This window comes from Coenobita brevimanus, chromosome 106, assembly GCF_032717465.1.
Source record: "Coenobita brevimanus isolate Jiangsu-jjx chromosome 106, ASM3271746v2, whole genome shotgun sequence".
NCBI classification, from domain to species: Eukaryota; Metazoa; Arthropoda; class Malacostraca; order Decapoda; family Coenobitidae; genus Coenobita; species Coenobita brevimanus.
The window spans coordinates 14,305,548-14,322,069 of record NC_137059.1 but is presented as its reverse complement, the minus strand read 5'-3'; the positions used below and the strand labels follow the sequence as shown (position 1 = coordinate 14,322,069).

Sequence of the window (16,522 nt, the reverse complement as noted above, 5' to 3'; positions counted from 1 at the left end):
CCGAACATCCAGTATAGATCACTACACTGAATGTGTCGTAGTCACAGAGTAGTGCACTTTGCCTTATATTATCTATCTATATATTAGTTTATCTATTAACGCTAGTTACGAAGAAGTGCTATATACATTACAATATTCCTGATTTATAATAATAATAATAATAATAATAATAATGATAATAATAACAACAATAATAATAATATTTTCTTAGGAACTTTCACGGATTAACTTGTCTAAAATTCTCTGTCTGTCTGTCTGTCTCTCTCCTTAACAGAGAGAGAGAGAGAGAGAAGTTTCTTTTACTACCAGAAGTTTGAACTTCCTTACATCACATGAGTGGACGGATAAACGGATGAGATTTAGGCCCTTTCAACAATCCCTCCCTCCTCTCCTAGTCAGTCTTTCGTTCTCTCCATCCCTGCATTTCTTACTCCTACATCGGATGAGTGGACGGCTTCAATATGGACGGTTGAGACTTTGATCCCTCGCTACATCAGCTGAGTGGATGGTTAAAGCTTCAAGACGAGCTCAGTGGACGGACATTAGAGCATAAGCTGTTGTGGCTGGACCCTTCACTACATCTGATGAGCAGACGGTTGAGATTTGGACCTTTTTCGGATTTCTCGCTTCATCAGATAAGGTGAGTGGATGGTTATAGCTTCAGGACGAGCTCAGTAAGAAGTTGGTTATAGTTGTGTTCGACTTGGAGGGAAGGCAGACTGATAGTTCGATCCCCATCCCTTATATTTACCATTTCAAGCACCTAGAAGTATAACATAAATAGCTTAGGGAAATGTGCTAAGAACCTAAAGGTTTTGTAATGATACGATGATTATGATGACGATGATGATGATGATGATAATAATAATGATGTTGATAATGATAGCAATAATGATAATAATAATAATGATAATAATAATAATAATAATAATAATAATAATAATAATAATAATAACGATAATAAAAATAATAATCCATCTATCTATCTACTTCCAGACGACAAAATCCCGTAAAGGGTGGCCACAAACAAATCGCCTCCATATAGCCCGGTCCCTCGCCATTTCACTGCCCTGCTCCCAGCTCACATCCCCATCTTTCATGTACCACTCAACTCCATCCCTCCATCTCATCCTTGGCTTCCTCCTCCCTCTCCTCCCCACCACCTCATTCACATACACTCTCCTCGATTGTCTCTCGCTCTCCATCCTCTCCACGTGACCAAACCACCTCAGTCTATTCCTACTAACCCTTTCTATCACATCCACATCCACATCACAACTCTCCTTCACTTCCTCATTTGCCAGTCTGCCTCTCAATGCAACTCCACGTGCTCCTTTCAAATAACTCATTTCCACTGCTCTCACTCTTAACTTCTGTCCCTCCAACAAGGTCCAAGCTTCACTTCCATACGTTAGTGTCGGTATCACAATACTGTCATGCAGCGACTTTTTTACCTTCATGCTCGCTTCCCTGTTTCTTATCAGTGCTTTCAAAGAACCAGCAACCTTTTTTCCTTGTTGTACCCTTTCAAGCACTTCACCCTCCAAACTTCCATCCTTACTCATCACATTACACAAGTACTTAATGCACTCACATTTTCCATTTTCTTCATTATCCAAGATCACTGTACATCTGTTGACTTCACTTCTCTCGAAGACCATAACTTTACTCTTCCCTACATTCACCTTTAGATTCCGTTTCTTAATCATTCTCCCAAACTCATTTACCAAGCCATGCAGTTCCCCTTCGTCCTCACTTAACAACACAGTATCATCTGCAAACTACAGTACAGGGAGGTTACAAACGCTGCCCTGTCTCTCCAACATCCACTGCCCTACCTTGTTTCTCGTTTACAACCACATCCATATACAGTCTGAACAACCATGAGGACATGACACATCCCTGTTTCAATCCAACATTCAGATAAAAAAATTCACGCAATTCATTAATCACACGCACTGCAGCCTTAGCACCCTCATACACATTCTTCACGGCATTCAACAGCTTCCCATCTACTCCATATAGTCTTAATATTTTCCACATTCCTTGTCTATGCACCTTGTCATATGCCCTTTCCAAATCCATGAAGGCTTCATACAACTTCTTTCCCTTCTCTAGAAACTTTTCAACTAAAGACCTAGGAATGAATATCTGATCTACGCAACCTCTTCCCTTCCAAAAGCCTCCCTGTTCTTCACCAACTAATTCCTCTGTTATTTACTTAACTCTTTCAATAAGTATCCTACCATTAGCTTTTCCTATTACACTATTAAGACAAATTTCCCTGTGATTACCACACACTTCTTTTTCACCGTTTCCTTTGTACAGGGGAATAATTATACCTGACCTCCATCCCTCCACGACTCTGCATTCCTCTCAAGCCAATATGCACATCTGACAATCCATTCTTATAATAATGATCCAATTTAATAATAATAATAATAATAATAACAACAACAACAACAACAACAACAACAACAATAATAATAATAATAATAATAATAATAATAATAATAATGAAAATCATCATCATCATCATCATCATCATAATCACAACCATCATCGTCATCATTCGTACTAACAACAACAACAACAACAACAACAACAACAATAATAATAATAATAATAATAATAATAAAAATATTATTATTATTATTATTTTTATTATTATTGTCATCATCATCATCCTGACCTCCTTTCCCACTCCAGGGCAGGGTGAGGAGTAGCAATGTCCAGACAGCCCAAATTTGCCCAGTCCAATGAGCCACGCTCCCATTCACTCATCATTCAAGCCCCCGGAATCCTGGCTCTATCGGATACGCCAAAAACATTTACCACGTTTTGCAGCTTCACATCAATGTATCTGATAGAGTCAATCGGACGCTGCCAGGTTATAAAGTGGATCATGCACTTCTCATCACAACATTCATCCAGCCAGCTCGATCTCTTGTCAGTTCCCTAGCCTCACCGACTTCCGTACCTCTCTTCCTCACACTCATCCACCATTTCTATCCACCTTCTCCTTGGCCTACCTCGCCTCCTTCCTCCTTCAAATTCGCTCAGATATACCTTTTTCACCACTTTATTATCTATTCTCTCCATATGACCATACCATCTCAGTACACTCTCTTCGATTCTGGTGTCCGCCGACTTCCTCACGCCACATCTTTCACGAATCACATTATTTCGTATCCTATCCACTCTCTGTACTCCACATACATTCCCCTGAAGTCCCATCTCCACTGCCCTTACTCTTGACTTTTCATTTTCATGCCACACCATTGTCTTACATTCAAATGTTAAAGTTGGCATTAACACTCCTTCATGTAAGTCTCGTGCAGCTGCAACACTTAAGCCTCTGTTTCTTATCAAGGCCTTCAATGCACCAGCTACTTTTCTTCCTTATGTCACTCGACTTTCAACTTCTTTTGCACATTTTCCTCTCTTTTTTTATCACTGTACAGAGGTTTTTGAACGCTCTCATCAATTCCAGTCTCTCTCCGTTCACTGTAACATCGCAGTGGTAGTCACTTTCTCTCTCAGTAATCATCACTTTACTCTTTTCTACATTTACTCTCAAGGTACGATGTTCACAAACATCAGCAAAACTTTGCACTAGCCTACCAAGCTCCTGTCGGGTATTTGCATTCAGTTCTGTATCATCAGCATACAACAAATTTGAGATACTCCATCCATCACCATTCATTACCAACGCCATCCCTCTGTCCATCACTTGTGTTTTTACTTCTCTCATCACCCCATCCATGAATACATTAATCACCCATGGGGACATCACACAACCTTGTCGCACGCCCACACCGATCGTGAACCATTCACTTAGATGCCCATTAACCCTTACACATGCTTCACTACCATCATAAAAACTCTTGACGGCACCTAGCAGCCTACCATCTACACCGTACATGCGCAAAACTGTCCACAATCTTTCTCTGTCCACTTTGTCGTATGCTTTTCCCAGATCCATGAATGCCATAAACACCTTATGATCCTTCTCACAAGCCTTCTCTGCTATCTGTCTCACTGAAAGTAATTGATCCACACATCCTCTGCCACTCCGAAAGTCACCCTGATCACTCACTAGGACTTCTGATATCTCTTTTACTTTCTCTATAATAATTCTTCCATATACCTTCCCTACCACACTCAATAAACTTATGCCACGATAATTCTTGCACTCACTTCGCTCACCTTTATTTTTGTTCAGAGGTACAATCACAGCCTTTTTCCATTCTGCAGGAACAGTTTCACTCAACCATGCCTTCTTACATATCTCCAATAAGCACTTCATTCCACTCTCTCCACTACATTTAAACATCTCTCCATACACCTCATCAACCCCAGCTGCTTTCCCATTTTTCAGCCGCTTCACAGCACCTGTGTGAGTGTCACGTCTCCTGGCACTGCATTCCTTCAATGCACACCCCCAAAACCAGTCATATTATTATTATTATTATTATTATTTTATTTTTTTTTAATTATTATCATCATTTTTACTATTATTAACAAGAACATGGATTTATAGATTATGTATAGCAGAAATCACTAAGGAAAATATGTTAGGACTATGAATGCAATATAATGATGTGAAAAATAATAACAATAACAACAACAACAACAACAATAATAATAATAATATTAATAATAATAATAATAATAATAATTTTAATAATTTTAATAATACTGATAATAATAATAATAATAATAATAATAATAATAATAATAATAACAATAATAATAATAATAATAATCCATCCATCAACCAATCCTACATTGCCCCATGAGGAGCGTAGGAGCCCGGGGCTAGGCAGTTGATCCCGACATTTAAGATGAGAGTGACCAGCCTCACTCATCCCAGAGTGGCATTACATGAGCAATCAACCCCAACCATCCCTTGGATATAAACCTTCACCGGCTCAATCCGACTGGAGCGCAATAATTACCCACTAAACCACCAGGCGCCAAAATTTGGTTATATGGTTACCACCCAGCGTTGTAAATGGTTTCCTGGTGCACAGGAAACCATTTGGCTTGTCACTCAGTGTAGAGTCACCCACAGGCTGAAAGAAGTGGAAAGAATGAAGGAATGAAAGACAGAAGAGGGAGTGTAAAGTCACCCGTAGGCAGAAGGACAAGGAAAGAATGAAGGAAAGAAAGACAGAAGAGAATGGAAGGAAAGAAGGATGGAGACGAAAGGACAGACACCCGAGAGCAGCACTACATCGAGTGAGTGGATGGTGAGCGCCCCCACCTACCACAAAATAATAATAATAGTAGTAGTAGTAGTAGTAATAATAATAATAATAATAATAATAATAATAATGACAATGATGATAAATCCGTTTTTATAGTTTTTATTATTACAGGTGTTATTATATTGTTATTGTTATTATTATTATTATTATTATTATTATTATTATTATTATTATTATTATCATCATCATCATCATTACTATTATTATTGTTATTATTATTATTATTATTATTATTATTATTATTATTATTATTATTCTGGCACCCCTTTTTAACGTGGCAGAGTCCAGATTGACTCAATCGGATACGTTTATGTGAAGCTACAAAACGTGGTGAATGTTTTTGGCGTATCCGATAGAGCCAGGATTCCGGGGGCTTGAATGATGAGTGAATGGAAGCGTGGCCCATTGGATTGGGCAAATTTGGGTTGTGTGGACATAGCTACTCCTCACTCTGCCCTAGAGTGGGAAAGGAATTTCGGATGATGATGATGATGGTGATGATGATTGTTATTATTATTATTATTATTATTATTATTCACTGATTGAGAGAGTGACCAGGTAAGCATCACACCCAATAATTTCTCATCACCATTTCTACCTTTGCAAGCCCAAATACAACTACCACACCACCTAGTCCTTTACCTGAGGCCCCTGTCGGATCCCTAGGGGGGTGGAGGCGCCTGACGAAGCTGGCGTTTTGTCCGGAATTAGGGGAAGGATGGACTCAGTCACGGTGCTCACCAAACACGGGTCGTCATCGCGAAGCACCCGAGGCAGGACCGTAGATGGCGGCTTCCGCGGCCTGGTAGACAGGTGGATAGATGGGTCGGTGGGTAGATAGATAGGTGAGAGAGAGCTTCATTTGATGTGTGGATGGAGATATTGGTGGGTAGACACATATATGGTAATAATTATAATAATAATTTATAGATAGATCGATAGATAGATCGATTGATTCACTGAGTGATTGATGGATGGATGGATCGATAGACACATAAATACACAGACAGATACTGTAAATGGATAGAAGTTAGATAGACAGATAAATGAACAGATTAATGGTGAGAAATAGATGGATAGATAGATAAAAGATAGATTTTTTTTTTTGTAAATAACAGAACGGAGGAAGGAAAAACAAATGAGTAAAAAAAAATAATCCATACACCAGATTACTGGCATCCTCCGTTCATAAAATATCTGTAACAGTTAGACTTGAACAGCTGTGGGTTGAAATTTGGAGGAAAACAACTCTGGTGAAGCGAGTTCCAGAGAGATGCAGTTCGGGGAATGAAAGAATTCTGATAGGCAGAAGTTCTGCAATGTGGCTGAGTGACATTCCAGTCATTAGCGCTGCCAGATGCCCGTGTAGCCCGAGGGAAGGCATGGAGAGGTGGCACCATGGACGCAACTGCGTCTGAGCATTTGCCAAAAAAATATCTGTAAAATAATGCAAGGGAGGCAACATTCCTTCTTACTTGCAGGGGAGGTAGTTTATATGTAATGGCAAGGTTGTTAATGATTCTAACAGCTTTGTTCTGAATTTTGTCTAGTTGTCTTAATGCAACCTCTCCACAACCATTCCACAAGGGTGAGCAATATTCAAGCTGTGAGCGCACATAACTCTTATAAATTATAGCTAACTGCTCATCGGCGAAGAAGTTACGGACTCTGTACAATAATCCAAGTTTCTTTGAGGCGGTTTTAGCAAGTGATCTGACATGAGAGGTCCAGCTGAGGGCACTGTTAAGTGTGACGCCAAGAATTTCAATACTTTTGGAGATGGGAATATTAGTAGCACTGAAGGTAATATACGAATCTGGCAATATCTGTCTATTAGTAAACTGTATATATTTAGTTTTACTAGCATTAAAAGAGACAAGGTTGTTTTGTCCCCATTCACTGATCGTAGATAGGTCTTGATTTATGGAGATGGCTGTACTGAGTTGAGAGGTAGAGATATTAGACTTTGTAAATGGATGTCTGAGTGTGAATGAATTATGTAGTGTTGAGTCATCTGCATATGAGTGAATAGGATTGTGGGTGACAGATAAGAGATCATTAGCGAGATAGGCAGACATATAGACTGATAGATAGATAGACAGATAGATAGAAGTACGAAAGATGTACTGCTATGTCTCTACGTTCACTGACCTTAAATGAGAGAAAAATAGGTCTCTCTCTCTCTCTCTCCTTCACACACACACACACAATCATTGTTAGATTGCCCAAGATAGATAGATAGATAGATAGATAAATAGACAGGAAAAAGGATTATGTAGACAGATATATTCATATAGATAAATAAATGAGTTATGTAGACAGATAGATAGGTAGGTAAGTAGATATCTATGTGGATGGATAGACAGATAGACAGACAGACAGACAGGTAGGTGGATACATAAACAGATAAGATAGACATACATAGATTGATAGATAAATAGATAGATCGTGGGTATATACTCGTATAGTGGTGTGTGTGTGTGTGTGTGTGTGTGTGTGTGTGTGTGTGTGTGTGTGTGTGACCTTGTAGGTCCAAATCGATGTGTATGAATGTACCTTGAGTTCCTGGAAGTGCACACACGTACACACGCATACATACAGAGATACACACGTCCATGCATCTCTCCCTATATATATTTCTGTCTATACATACATGCATAAATACATACATAAACACACATACACTGATAAATACACATACACTTACATACAAACTCACATGCATATATATATATATATATATATATATATATATATATATATATATATATATATATATATATATATATATATATATATATATATATATATATATATATATATAGTATAGTCAGGTATGTATGTACCGTATGTATGTTCTATGTATGCATGTATGTAAGACACATATATATAGACAGACAGAAAGATAGATATAGATGCATGTATAGAGATAGATAAACAGAAAATAATACAGATAAATAGATAAAAACACAGACATATAGGTAAGACAATGTATCATCAACAGGTGCGCAGAGAGAGAGAGAGAGAGGGGTGGTGTGGTTTGGTGTGGTGTGGTGGTTGCATGGTGTGGTGTTGTGGTGTGGTATGGTGGTGTGGTGATGTGTGGTGTGGTATGGTGGTGTGGTTTGGTGTGGTGTGGTGGTTGCGTGGTGTGGTGTGGTGGTGTGGTATGGTGGTGTGGTGATGTGTGGTGTGGTATGGTGGTGTGGTTTGGTGTGGTGGAGTATTTTGGTGTGGTGTGGTATGGTGGTGTAGTGTGATGCGTGGTGGTGTGCGGTGTTGTGTGGTGTGGTGTGGTGGTGTGGTGTGGTGTGTGTTGATGTTGTGTGGTGTGGTGTTGTGTGGTGTGGTTGTGTTGTGTGGTGTAGTGGTGTTGTGTGGTGTGGTTGCGTTGTGTGATGTGGTGGTGTTGTGTGGTGTGGTGGTGCTGTGTGGTTTGGTGTGGTGTGGTGGTGTTGTATGGTGTGGTGTGGTGGTGTTGTGTGTTGTTGTGTGGTGGTGTTATGTGATGTGTGGTGGTGTGGTATGGCGTGGTTTGGCATGGTATGATGTGATGGTGTGATGTGATGGTGTGGTGTGGTGTGGTGGTGTGGTATGATAGTGCAGTGATGTGGTGGTGCGGTGTGGTATGGTGTAATGTGGTGGTGTGGTGAGGTGTTGTGGTACATTGATTATATGCCTAAATTGTTCTCTCTCTCTCTCTCTCAATTCTGACTCACTTCATTGAGAGAGAGAGAGAGAGAGAGAGAGAGAGAGAGAGAGAGAGAGAGAGAGAGAGAGAGAGAGAGAAAATGTTGATTGATCAACACTTCAATGTAAGAATGAGTCACAGGAGTCTATCCACTTCCTCTTCTACTACTACTACTACTACTACTATAACTATTACTGCTACTACTTCTACTAGTATTACTACTACTACCACTCCTTTCGCCACATCTACTACTAATACTACCACCATTTCTACTATCACTACTGCTACCACCACTTCTACTACCACTACTACTACTACTGCTACCATCACTTCTACTACTACTGCTATGTATCCATCTATATGTGTGTGTACGGTACCTGTATCTAGTATTATATTATCTGAACTGTTGGTAAAGCAAGTGGTATTATTATTATTATTATTATTATTATCGCCCGCCTTTAGAAGGCGTAGCCATAAAGCTTTTACCTGCCTCTGTGTGTGTGTGTGTGTGTGTGTGTGTGTGTGTGTGTGTAATTCACCGGGTCGGTCAGGATCACTTGATGGTCGTGATTGTCAGCTTTTACCCTCCCGGAAGGGAGCTGAGAGCTCATATAGTACGATCTAAGGGCAAGGCTGTGACTTTCACACACGCACACACCCGTCCCCTTGCTCAAGAGGGACAGTAACCACCCACTTCGTCAGTGAAACTTTTCGCAACCTGAGCGAGGCGCGAACTCCCGTCCACCAGTTGGCAAGCGGGAACGTTACCACTGCACCAGCGAGCGGTGTGTGTGTAAGAGAGAGAGAGAGAGAGAGAATGTGTGTGTGTGTGTGTGTGTGTGTGTGTGTGTGTGTGTGTGTGTGTGTGTGTGTGTGTGTGTGTGTGTTCCCATTATATCTCATGAACATCTTGAACTATCACCATGAAATATTCACCAAAATCTTTGCAGAGTTAAAAAAATGGACACGAGGTCAAGGTCAAGGTCACCAAAATGGCTGCCAAAGGTCAACTAGTGTTTATCGCCTGCCTTTAGCACCATTATACCTCATGAACGGCTTGAGCTTTGGACATGAAACCTTTATGGTACCAAGATATGGCCTAAATCCTGTACTTGGCCAACAGCATTTCCGGCGGTGATTGGCATATCTGCTCCCGAATGATTATCTCTCGTTATTATTATTATTATTACTTTTATTATTATTATTATTATTATTATTATTATTATTATCGTTATTTTTATCATGATCATGATCGTCATCAACATCATTATAATTATTTTTATTATCACTGTTATGCTAGGTGTTTTTAGGTCGACTCCTCGTCCTAAGAACACTAGTTACGGAGCCGGGGTCCTCTTTCTAGACCGGAACTAGGGTACAGTACGAGAGGAGCAGTGCATAAAAACTCTGGGCAACAACCTTACACGTGTATTATCTCAAATTCAGAAACAAACATACAATGCAAATATGACAAAGACGCAATACACTGTCTGGGTACGAAATCAATCACAGGACAGGAAGGTTTGTACAATAACAGGGACACAATACACTGTCACACAATACACTGTCAAAAGTACACTGCTGGAAGTTGGCCTCAGGACAGGAGGGTTTACACAGGCTGCTGAAGTCCTGGGCTCTTACAGGTGTCGGCCAGGTGTGGGAGGGGTCCCGTCAGGTTTGCCTTCCCTCAGAGGGCACGGGACCATCCTCAGGGTCTGCATCGTCTGGAGTGGGCTGCTGGGTGGCGTGGAGAGAGGTCCTTCTCTAATAAGGCCTTGGTGGGTCGTTTGGTCTCTAGGAATGGGACCAAATAGGGAGAGCAGGTGCACTTGTCTGCCCCTGCCCTGGAGAGAGGGTCGTCATCCTTTGGGGCTGGGAAGGTCATGCCTGGGGGTTCGAAGGGTGTCTCGGGGAGCCTGAGGACTGTGGTCTCCTTTGGGCCATGTCGCCGTCAGGTGTGGGCTGTGGTGTCCTTCTGGGAATCCGGGAGCGGGTGGTCTTGCCTGAGCACCGGCTGAACTGCTCTTACTCCCGGGGTCACAATGGGGCCTTGCCAGGACCTCCTCCAGTCAGGGTAGTTTCTACTTCTGTGGGGAGAATGGGAGGGGCATCTCACTCAGCCACAGGAAGGCGGGCTGAGCAAGGGACGTCCTCCGAGGGGGAAGTCACAGGGGATGAGAGACGGCTGGTGGGCAGTCTCTCCCTGATGTGGCTAGTGGCTGTCTTCGAGGTCCCAAGGGCAACAGGGGTAGGGCGGCTAGTGGCCATCCCTCTCCTGTTGGTGTGGCTAATGGCCACCACTGGGGCCCAACTTCTTGGCAGGACTGAGGGCGAGGTGCAGCTGATGGCCATCGCCCGTCCTCCGGCACGGCTAGTGACCGTTGCTGGAGCCCTGTTCTCCTGGTGGAATGTGAACTGAGTGCGGCTAATGGCCGTCACCTATTCACTGGTGCGGCTTATGGCCGTCACCGAGGTCCTGGGAGATGAGGAGATGGCAGGCACGGTGTGGCTAATGGCCATCACGGCTAATGGCCGTCACCAAGGTCTCACTCCCTGTAGCAGCTGCAGGAGGGGAGTGGCTAGTGGCCATATCCCCACAGGTGTGGCTAATGGCCGCCACTTGTCCCTGCAGAGGGGGGTGGATGCAGCCAGCAATCGGTACTTCTGTGGTTAGTGGTCGTCACGTGGGTGCTGTCTGGGACTGAAGTTTCAGTCCCATCTCTAACCTGGCGAGGGCTGGTTCGGTTGGAGGGTAATGCCCTCGCACTGCTTACTCCTGACTGGGTCCGTTGCGGGGAATAAGGGCGCAAGGTAGTAGGGGACATAGGCCCGTACTGCCTGGGTAGTGCGCGCGCCTTCGGAGCCCCTCCGTGGTCTCCCCCTGGGGTGGGGGTTGCGACGTTCCGGTGGTGCATCGTTGTGGGTGGTATTTCAGTCATTATTATTATTATTATTATTATCATAAGTATTCAAAAATTTTAATCCAGTGGACCATCTCGCCTGAAAACCGACACTATGTTTTAGTCTATGTATGTATGTGTATCTGTGTATGTATGCATGTATGTACATGTATGTGTATGTATGTACCTGTTTATGAGTAAATAAATGAATAATATGAATAAATAATATATAATAAGTGAATAAATCATGAATAAATCCGTTTAAATATTTCAAAAATTTAAGTTCCAACTGACCTTCCTCTCCTGACGACCGCCATCTTCTTTTTCTCTCCTTGCTCAACGGAATCGAAGAGTCTGGAGAGAAGGTCCGGATTCACTACCTTTATTGTTCTCTCCGCCCCTCCAATTCCTCCTCCAAGGCCTCCTCCCTCCTTCTCTCCATCCCTCCCTTCGTTTCCTCCACTCCCAACCCTTGCCGGAGAAGTTTCCTCCGTCGTGGGCGTCACCGGTCTCACATCTGGAGAGAAAATCACGAAGAAGGGTTTATTCCTTCTCCAATCCCTCCAATTCTCCCTCCAATCCCCCCAGTTCCTTCAGTTCCCCTTCCAGTCCCTCCAGTACCTCCAGCAACCCCTCCAGTTCTCCCTCCGATCCCTATAATTCTCCTTCCAATCCCACCAATTCCCCTCCAATCCCCCCAATCCCTCCCTCCTTCTCTCCTTCCATATGTGTGAAATAATCCACCATTTGGAGCAATGGTTACCACCCAGCGTACTAATGATCTGGTCGGATTACAATGCTTGGTGGATTAAGGGCCTCTCTCTCTCTCTCTCTCTCTCTCTCTCTCTCAGTTCTGACTCACTTCATTGAGAGAGAGAGAGAGAGAGAGAGAGAGAGAGAGAGAGAGGTAGAAGTAGACAGGTAGATAATGAGTTCGTTGACCGTCTGCTGTTTTAGAAGCCACGATATCGATCCCACGCACACATACGTACACATGGTTATACATACAGAGATATGTGTACATAGACTGGTACACATAGTTATACATGCTTACACACATACATAGACTTGTGCACATGGGTATACGTAGGCTAGTACACATGGTTATACGTACAGACAGATACATAAATTGGTACACAAGGTTATATGCACATATACACGTACACAGGTTGGTGTACATGGTTATACGTACATACACAGATACGTACATAAACTGGCACACATTTTGTTTATGCAAGGAAGAAGGAACCAAAGGCCAGGGGTGTCTACAAACTGCTTCCTCAAAAAAAAAAAAAAAAAAAAAAAAAAAGATAGAGCCAAATTCCAGCTCCATTCACTTCGCGATGCCTGGACACACTGTTTGGAAGACTGGAGGTCGTGGACAACAGGAAAAACAGACAGAGGAAGATAGTTCCAGAGTTGACCTGTTGCATACATGGCTATATGTACACAAACGGATACACACATAGATTGGTTCACATGGTTATACGTACATAGAGTTTGACGCACACAGTTATGTGTACATACACAGATTCATACATTGATTGCTACACATGCTTATATGTACATACACAGATACGTACAAAGACTGGTACACATGGTTATACATACATACGCCGATAAGTACATAGATTAGTACACATGGTTATACGTACATAGACACATACATGGACTTGTACACATGGTTATACGTACATACACAGATACGCGCATAGACCAGTGCACTGGTGTTATGTACATATGTAAATATGTACATAGCTATATGTACATAGACTGATGTGCACGGTTATTAAAGTTGTCCTTCCACTACAGCAGAAGAACAGCTACTACACTCACCAGCTACTCCACTTACCAGCTACTACACTTACCAGCTACTACACTTACCAGCTACTACACTCACCAGCTACTACACTCACCAGCTACTACACTCACCAGCTACTACACTCACCAGCTACTACACTTACCAGCTACTACACTCACCAGCTACTACACTCACCAGCTACTACACTCACCAGCTACTACACTCACCAGCTACTACACTCACCAGCTACTACACTTACCAGCTACTACACTCACCAGCTACTACACTCACCAGCTACTACACTTACCAGCTACTACACTTACCAGCTACTACACTTACCAGCTACTACACTCACCAGCTACTACACTCACCAGCTACTACACTCACCAGCTACTACACTCACCAGCTACTACACTCACCAGCTACTACACTCACCAGCTACTACACTCACCAGCTACTACACTCACCAGCTACTACACTCACCAGCTACTACACTCACCAGCTACTACACCCACCAGCTACTACACTCACCAGCTACTACACCCACCAGCTACTACACTCACCAGCTACTACACTCACCAGCTACTACACCCACCAGCTACTACACTCACCAGCTACTACACTCACCAGCTACTACACTCACCAGCTACTACACTTACCAGCTACTACACCCACCAGCTACTACACTCACCAGCTACTACACTCACCAGCTACTACACTCACCAGCTACTACACTCACCAGCTACTACACTTACCAGCTACTACACTTACCAGCTACTACACTCACCAGCTACTACACTCACCAGCTACTACACTCACCAGCTACTACACTCACCAGCTACTACACCCACCAGCTACTACACTCACCAGCTACTACACTCACCAGCTACTACACTCACCAGCTACTACACCCACCAGCTACTACACTCACCAGCTACTACACTCACCAGCTACTACACTCACCAGCTACTACACTCACCAGCTACTACACCCACCAGCTACTACACCCACCAGCTACTACACTCACCAGCTACTACACTCACCAGCTACTACACTCACCAGCTACCACACTCACCAGCTACTACACTCACCAGCTACTACACTCACCAGCTACTACACTCACCAGCTACTACACTCACCAGCTACTACACTCACCAAGGTGTGTGTCTCGGTCTTTGCTGCCAAGGTCTGTGTGCAGACCAATCCTGGATCCGCCAACTTTGTCTCACAGTTGGCCTATCAAGTCCGGGTTTCCTGGAAGAACTCTGTTTGGGTTGTGCCTCCGTTGTCTTGACCCTTTTCTGGCCAGGTTCCGAGCTTCTTTGAGATGAATTGTTCCTTCACTGCAGAGGGTTCGCCATTGTTTCCTGTCAGTGACATCGGTTTCAAGATCTTTTCGGCAGAATTGTCCATATCTGATCGTTATTTCTCTTCAGTCCCCCGGGGTTGCTACGTGTTGTAGGGAGTTGGCTATTCAGAGCCTGGCAGGGAAGGCGGTGTTCGGACATGTGGAACACGTGTCAGACCCATCTCAGCTGTTTTTTAACCAACATGGTTTTTATGCTGGTTGACTTTGCCTTTTGGAGAATTGTGAGTGAGGGACTTTATCCTCCCTTGTGAGTCCTTGGATGTCTGTTAGCATCGGACGTGAAAAGACTCAAGCTGTGTGATGTGACGCTGGCATATAGTCTGGAAATCAGCACCACACAAGAGAGTGGAGAGGCATTCAGCTGTATAAACTGATACTTTGGTCTCGATTCTCAAGTTGGTCTTTTCAAGGACTCTGGATCTGAGATGCCCAAAAGAGGCTGAGGTGTGGTTAATTCGTGCAAGGACTTCTGCGTCAATGTTATGTTTATCTGTGAACACATCTGCAGGGTAGATAAAATTCTCCACCTGCTTTACATTTTCGCCATTTATCTGAAATGCAAGAGGCACTGCAGCAATGTTTCTCTGAGATATTATTTCTGGTTTATTAACATTTATTAGGAGCCCCATTGAATGGTATATGTTGGAAATGATGGTGAGAGATTGTTGTATGGCTTCTGGGATATGTGCAAGGATAACACAATCAACATATTGCAGCTTTAGGAAACGAGCTATTTCAGTCTTCGATTGTGCTTGATGACGCCGGAGATTAAATAAGTTAGCATCTAGTTAGAACTGGATTTTTATTCTATCATCATTGCTTCCATGGCAGGGAGCCATCTGAGTGTGCCTTGCGCATTACGGAGGTTATTCTCTCGGGCATGGAAGCATACATTCCTTTCTCATATCCTTTGACCAATGCACGAAAGCCTTGGTTTAATCACGCTTGTTCTATTGCTGTCCACAACAAGGAGAGGGCCTATAAAAAGTACCGGAGCCAACCCACCCCTGAATCACATCTTTTATACGTTTCTGTCCGGAATCGTCCTAAGTCTGTTCTTCGCTCTGCTAAAAATAATTTCATCCGTACTAAATGCTCTCAATTCTCTAACTCGAATTCTTCCCGCTCCTCTTGGCACCTTGCCAAAAACCATTCTAACAACTTTACCACATCATCCTTCCCTCCTCTTTTCTACTTTGATGGCTCTGTAGCTATTTCTTCTACTGATAAAGCAGATCTCTTCGCTCAGACTTTCTCCTCCAATTCCACCTTAGACGATTCCGGTGCTGTTCCTCCATCACTTCCCCCCTCTGACTTCTCTTTCGTCTTTGTCTATCAACTTGTACCTTTCCTTCTTGCTGGAAGTTTGCTCTCATTCAGCCAGTCCCAAAGAAGGGTGACCATTCCCAACCCTCTAACTATCGTCCAATTGCTTTAACATCCTGTATCTCAAAAGTTTTCTAGTCTATTCTTAATTGAAAAATTTTA

General features: G+C 42.9%; 1 protein-coding gene across 1 annotated transcript in view; it reads right to left on the bottom strand.

Annotated features, from left to right (window-relative positions):
• Window positions 1-313: 313 nt before the first annotated feature.
• LOC145416424 (uncharacterized) overlaps window positions 314-16,522 on the bottom strand; it is a 65,719-nt gene continuing 49,510 nt past the window's right edge. Inside the window, exons 4-6 of the mRNA XM_080285372.1 lie at window positions 12,159-12,381; window positions 5,916-6,075; window positions 314-763 (exon numbers count right to left, since the gene is read on the bottom strand). Coding sequence (XP_080141498.1) covers window positions 653-763; window positions 5,916-6,075; window positions 12,159-12,381 — 494 coding nt within the window. The 3' untranslated portion in view covers window positions 314-652. The remainder of the gene's footprint in view (window positions 764-5,915; window positions 6,076-12,158; window positions 12,382-16,522) is intronic.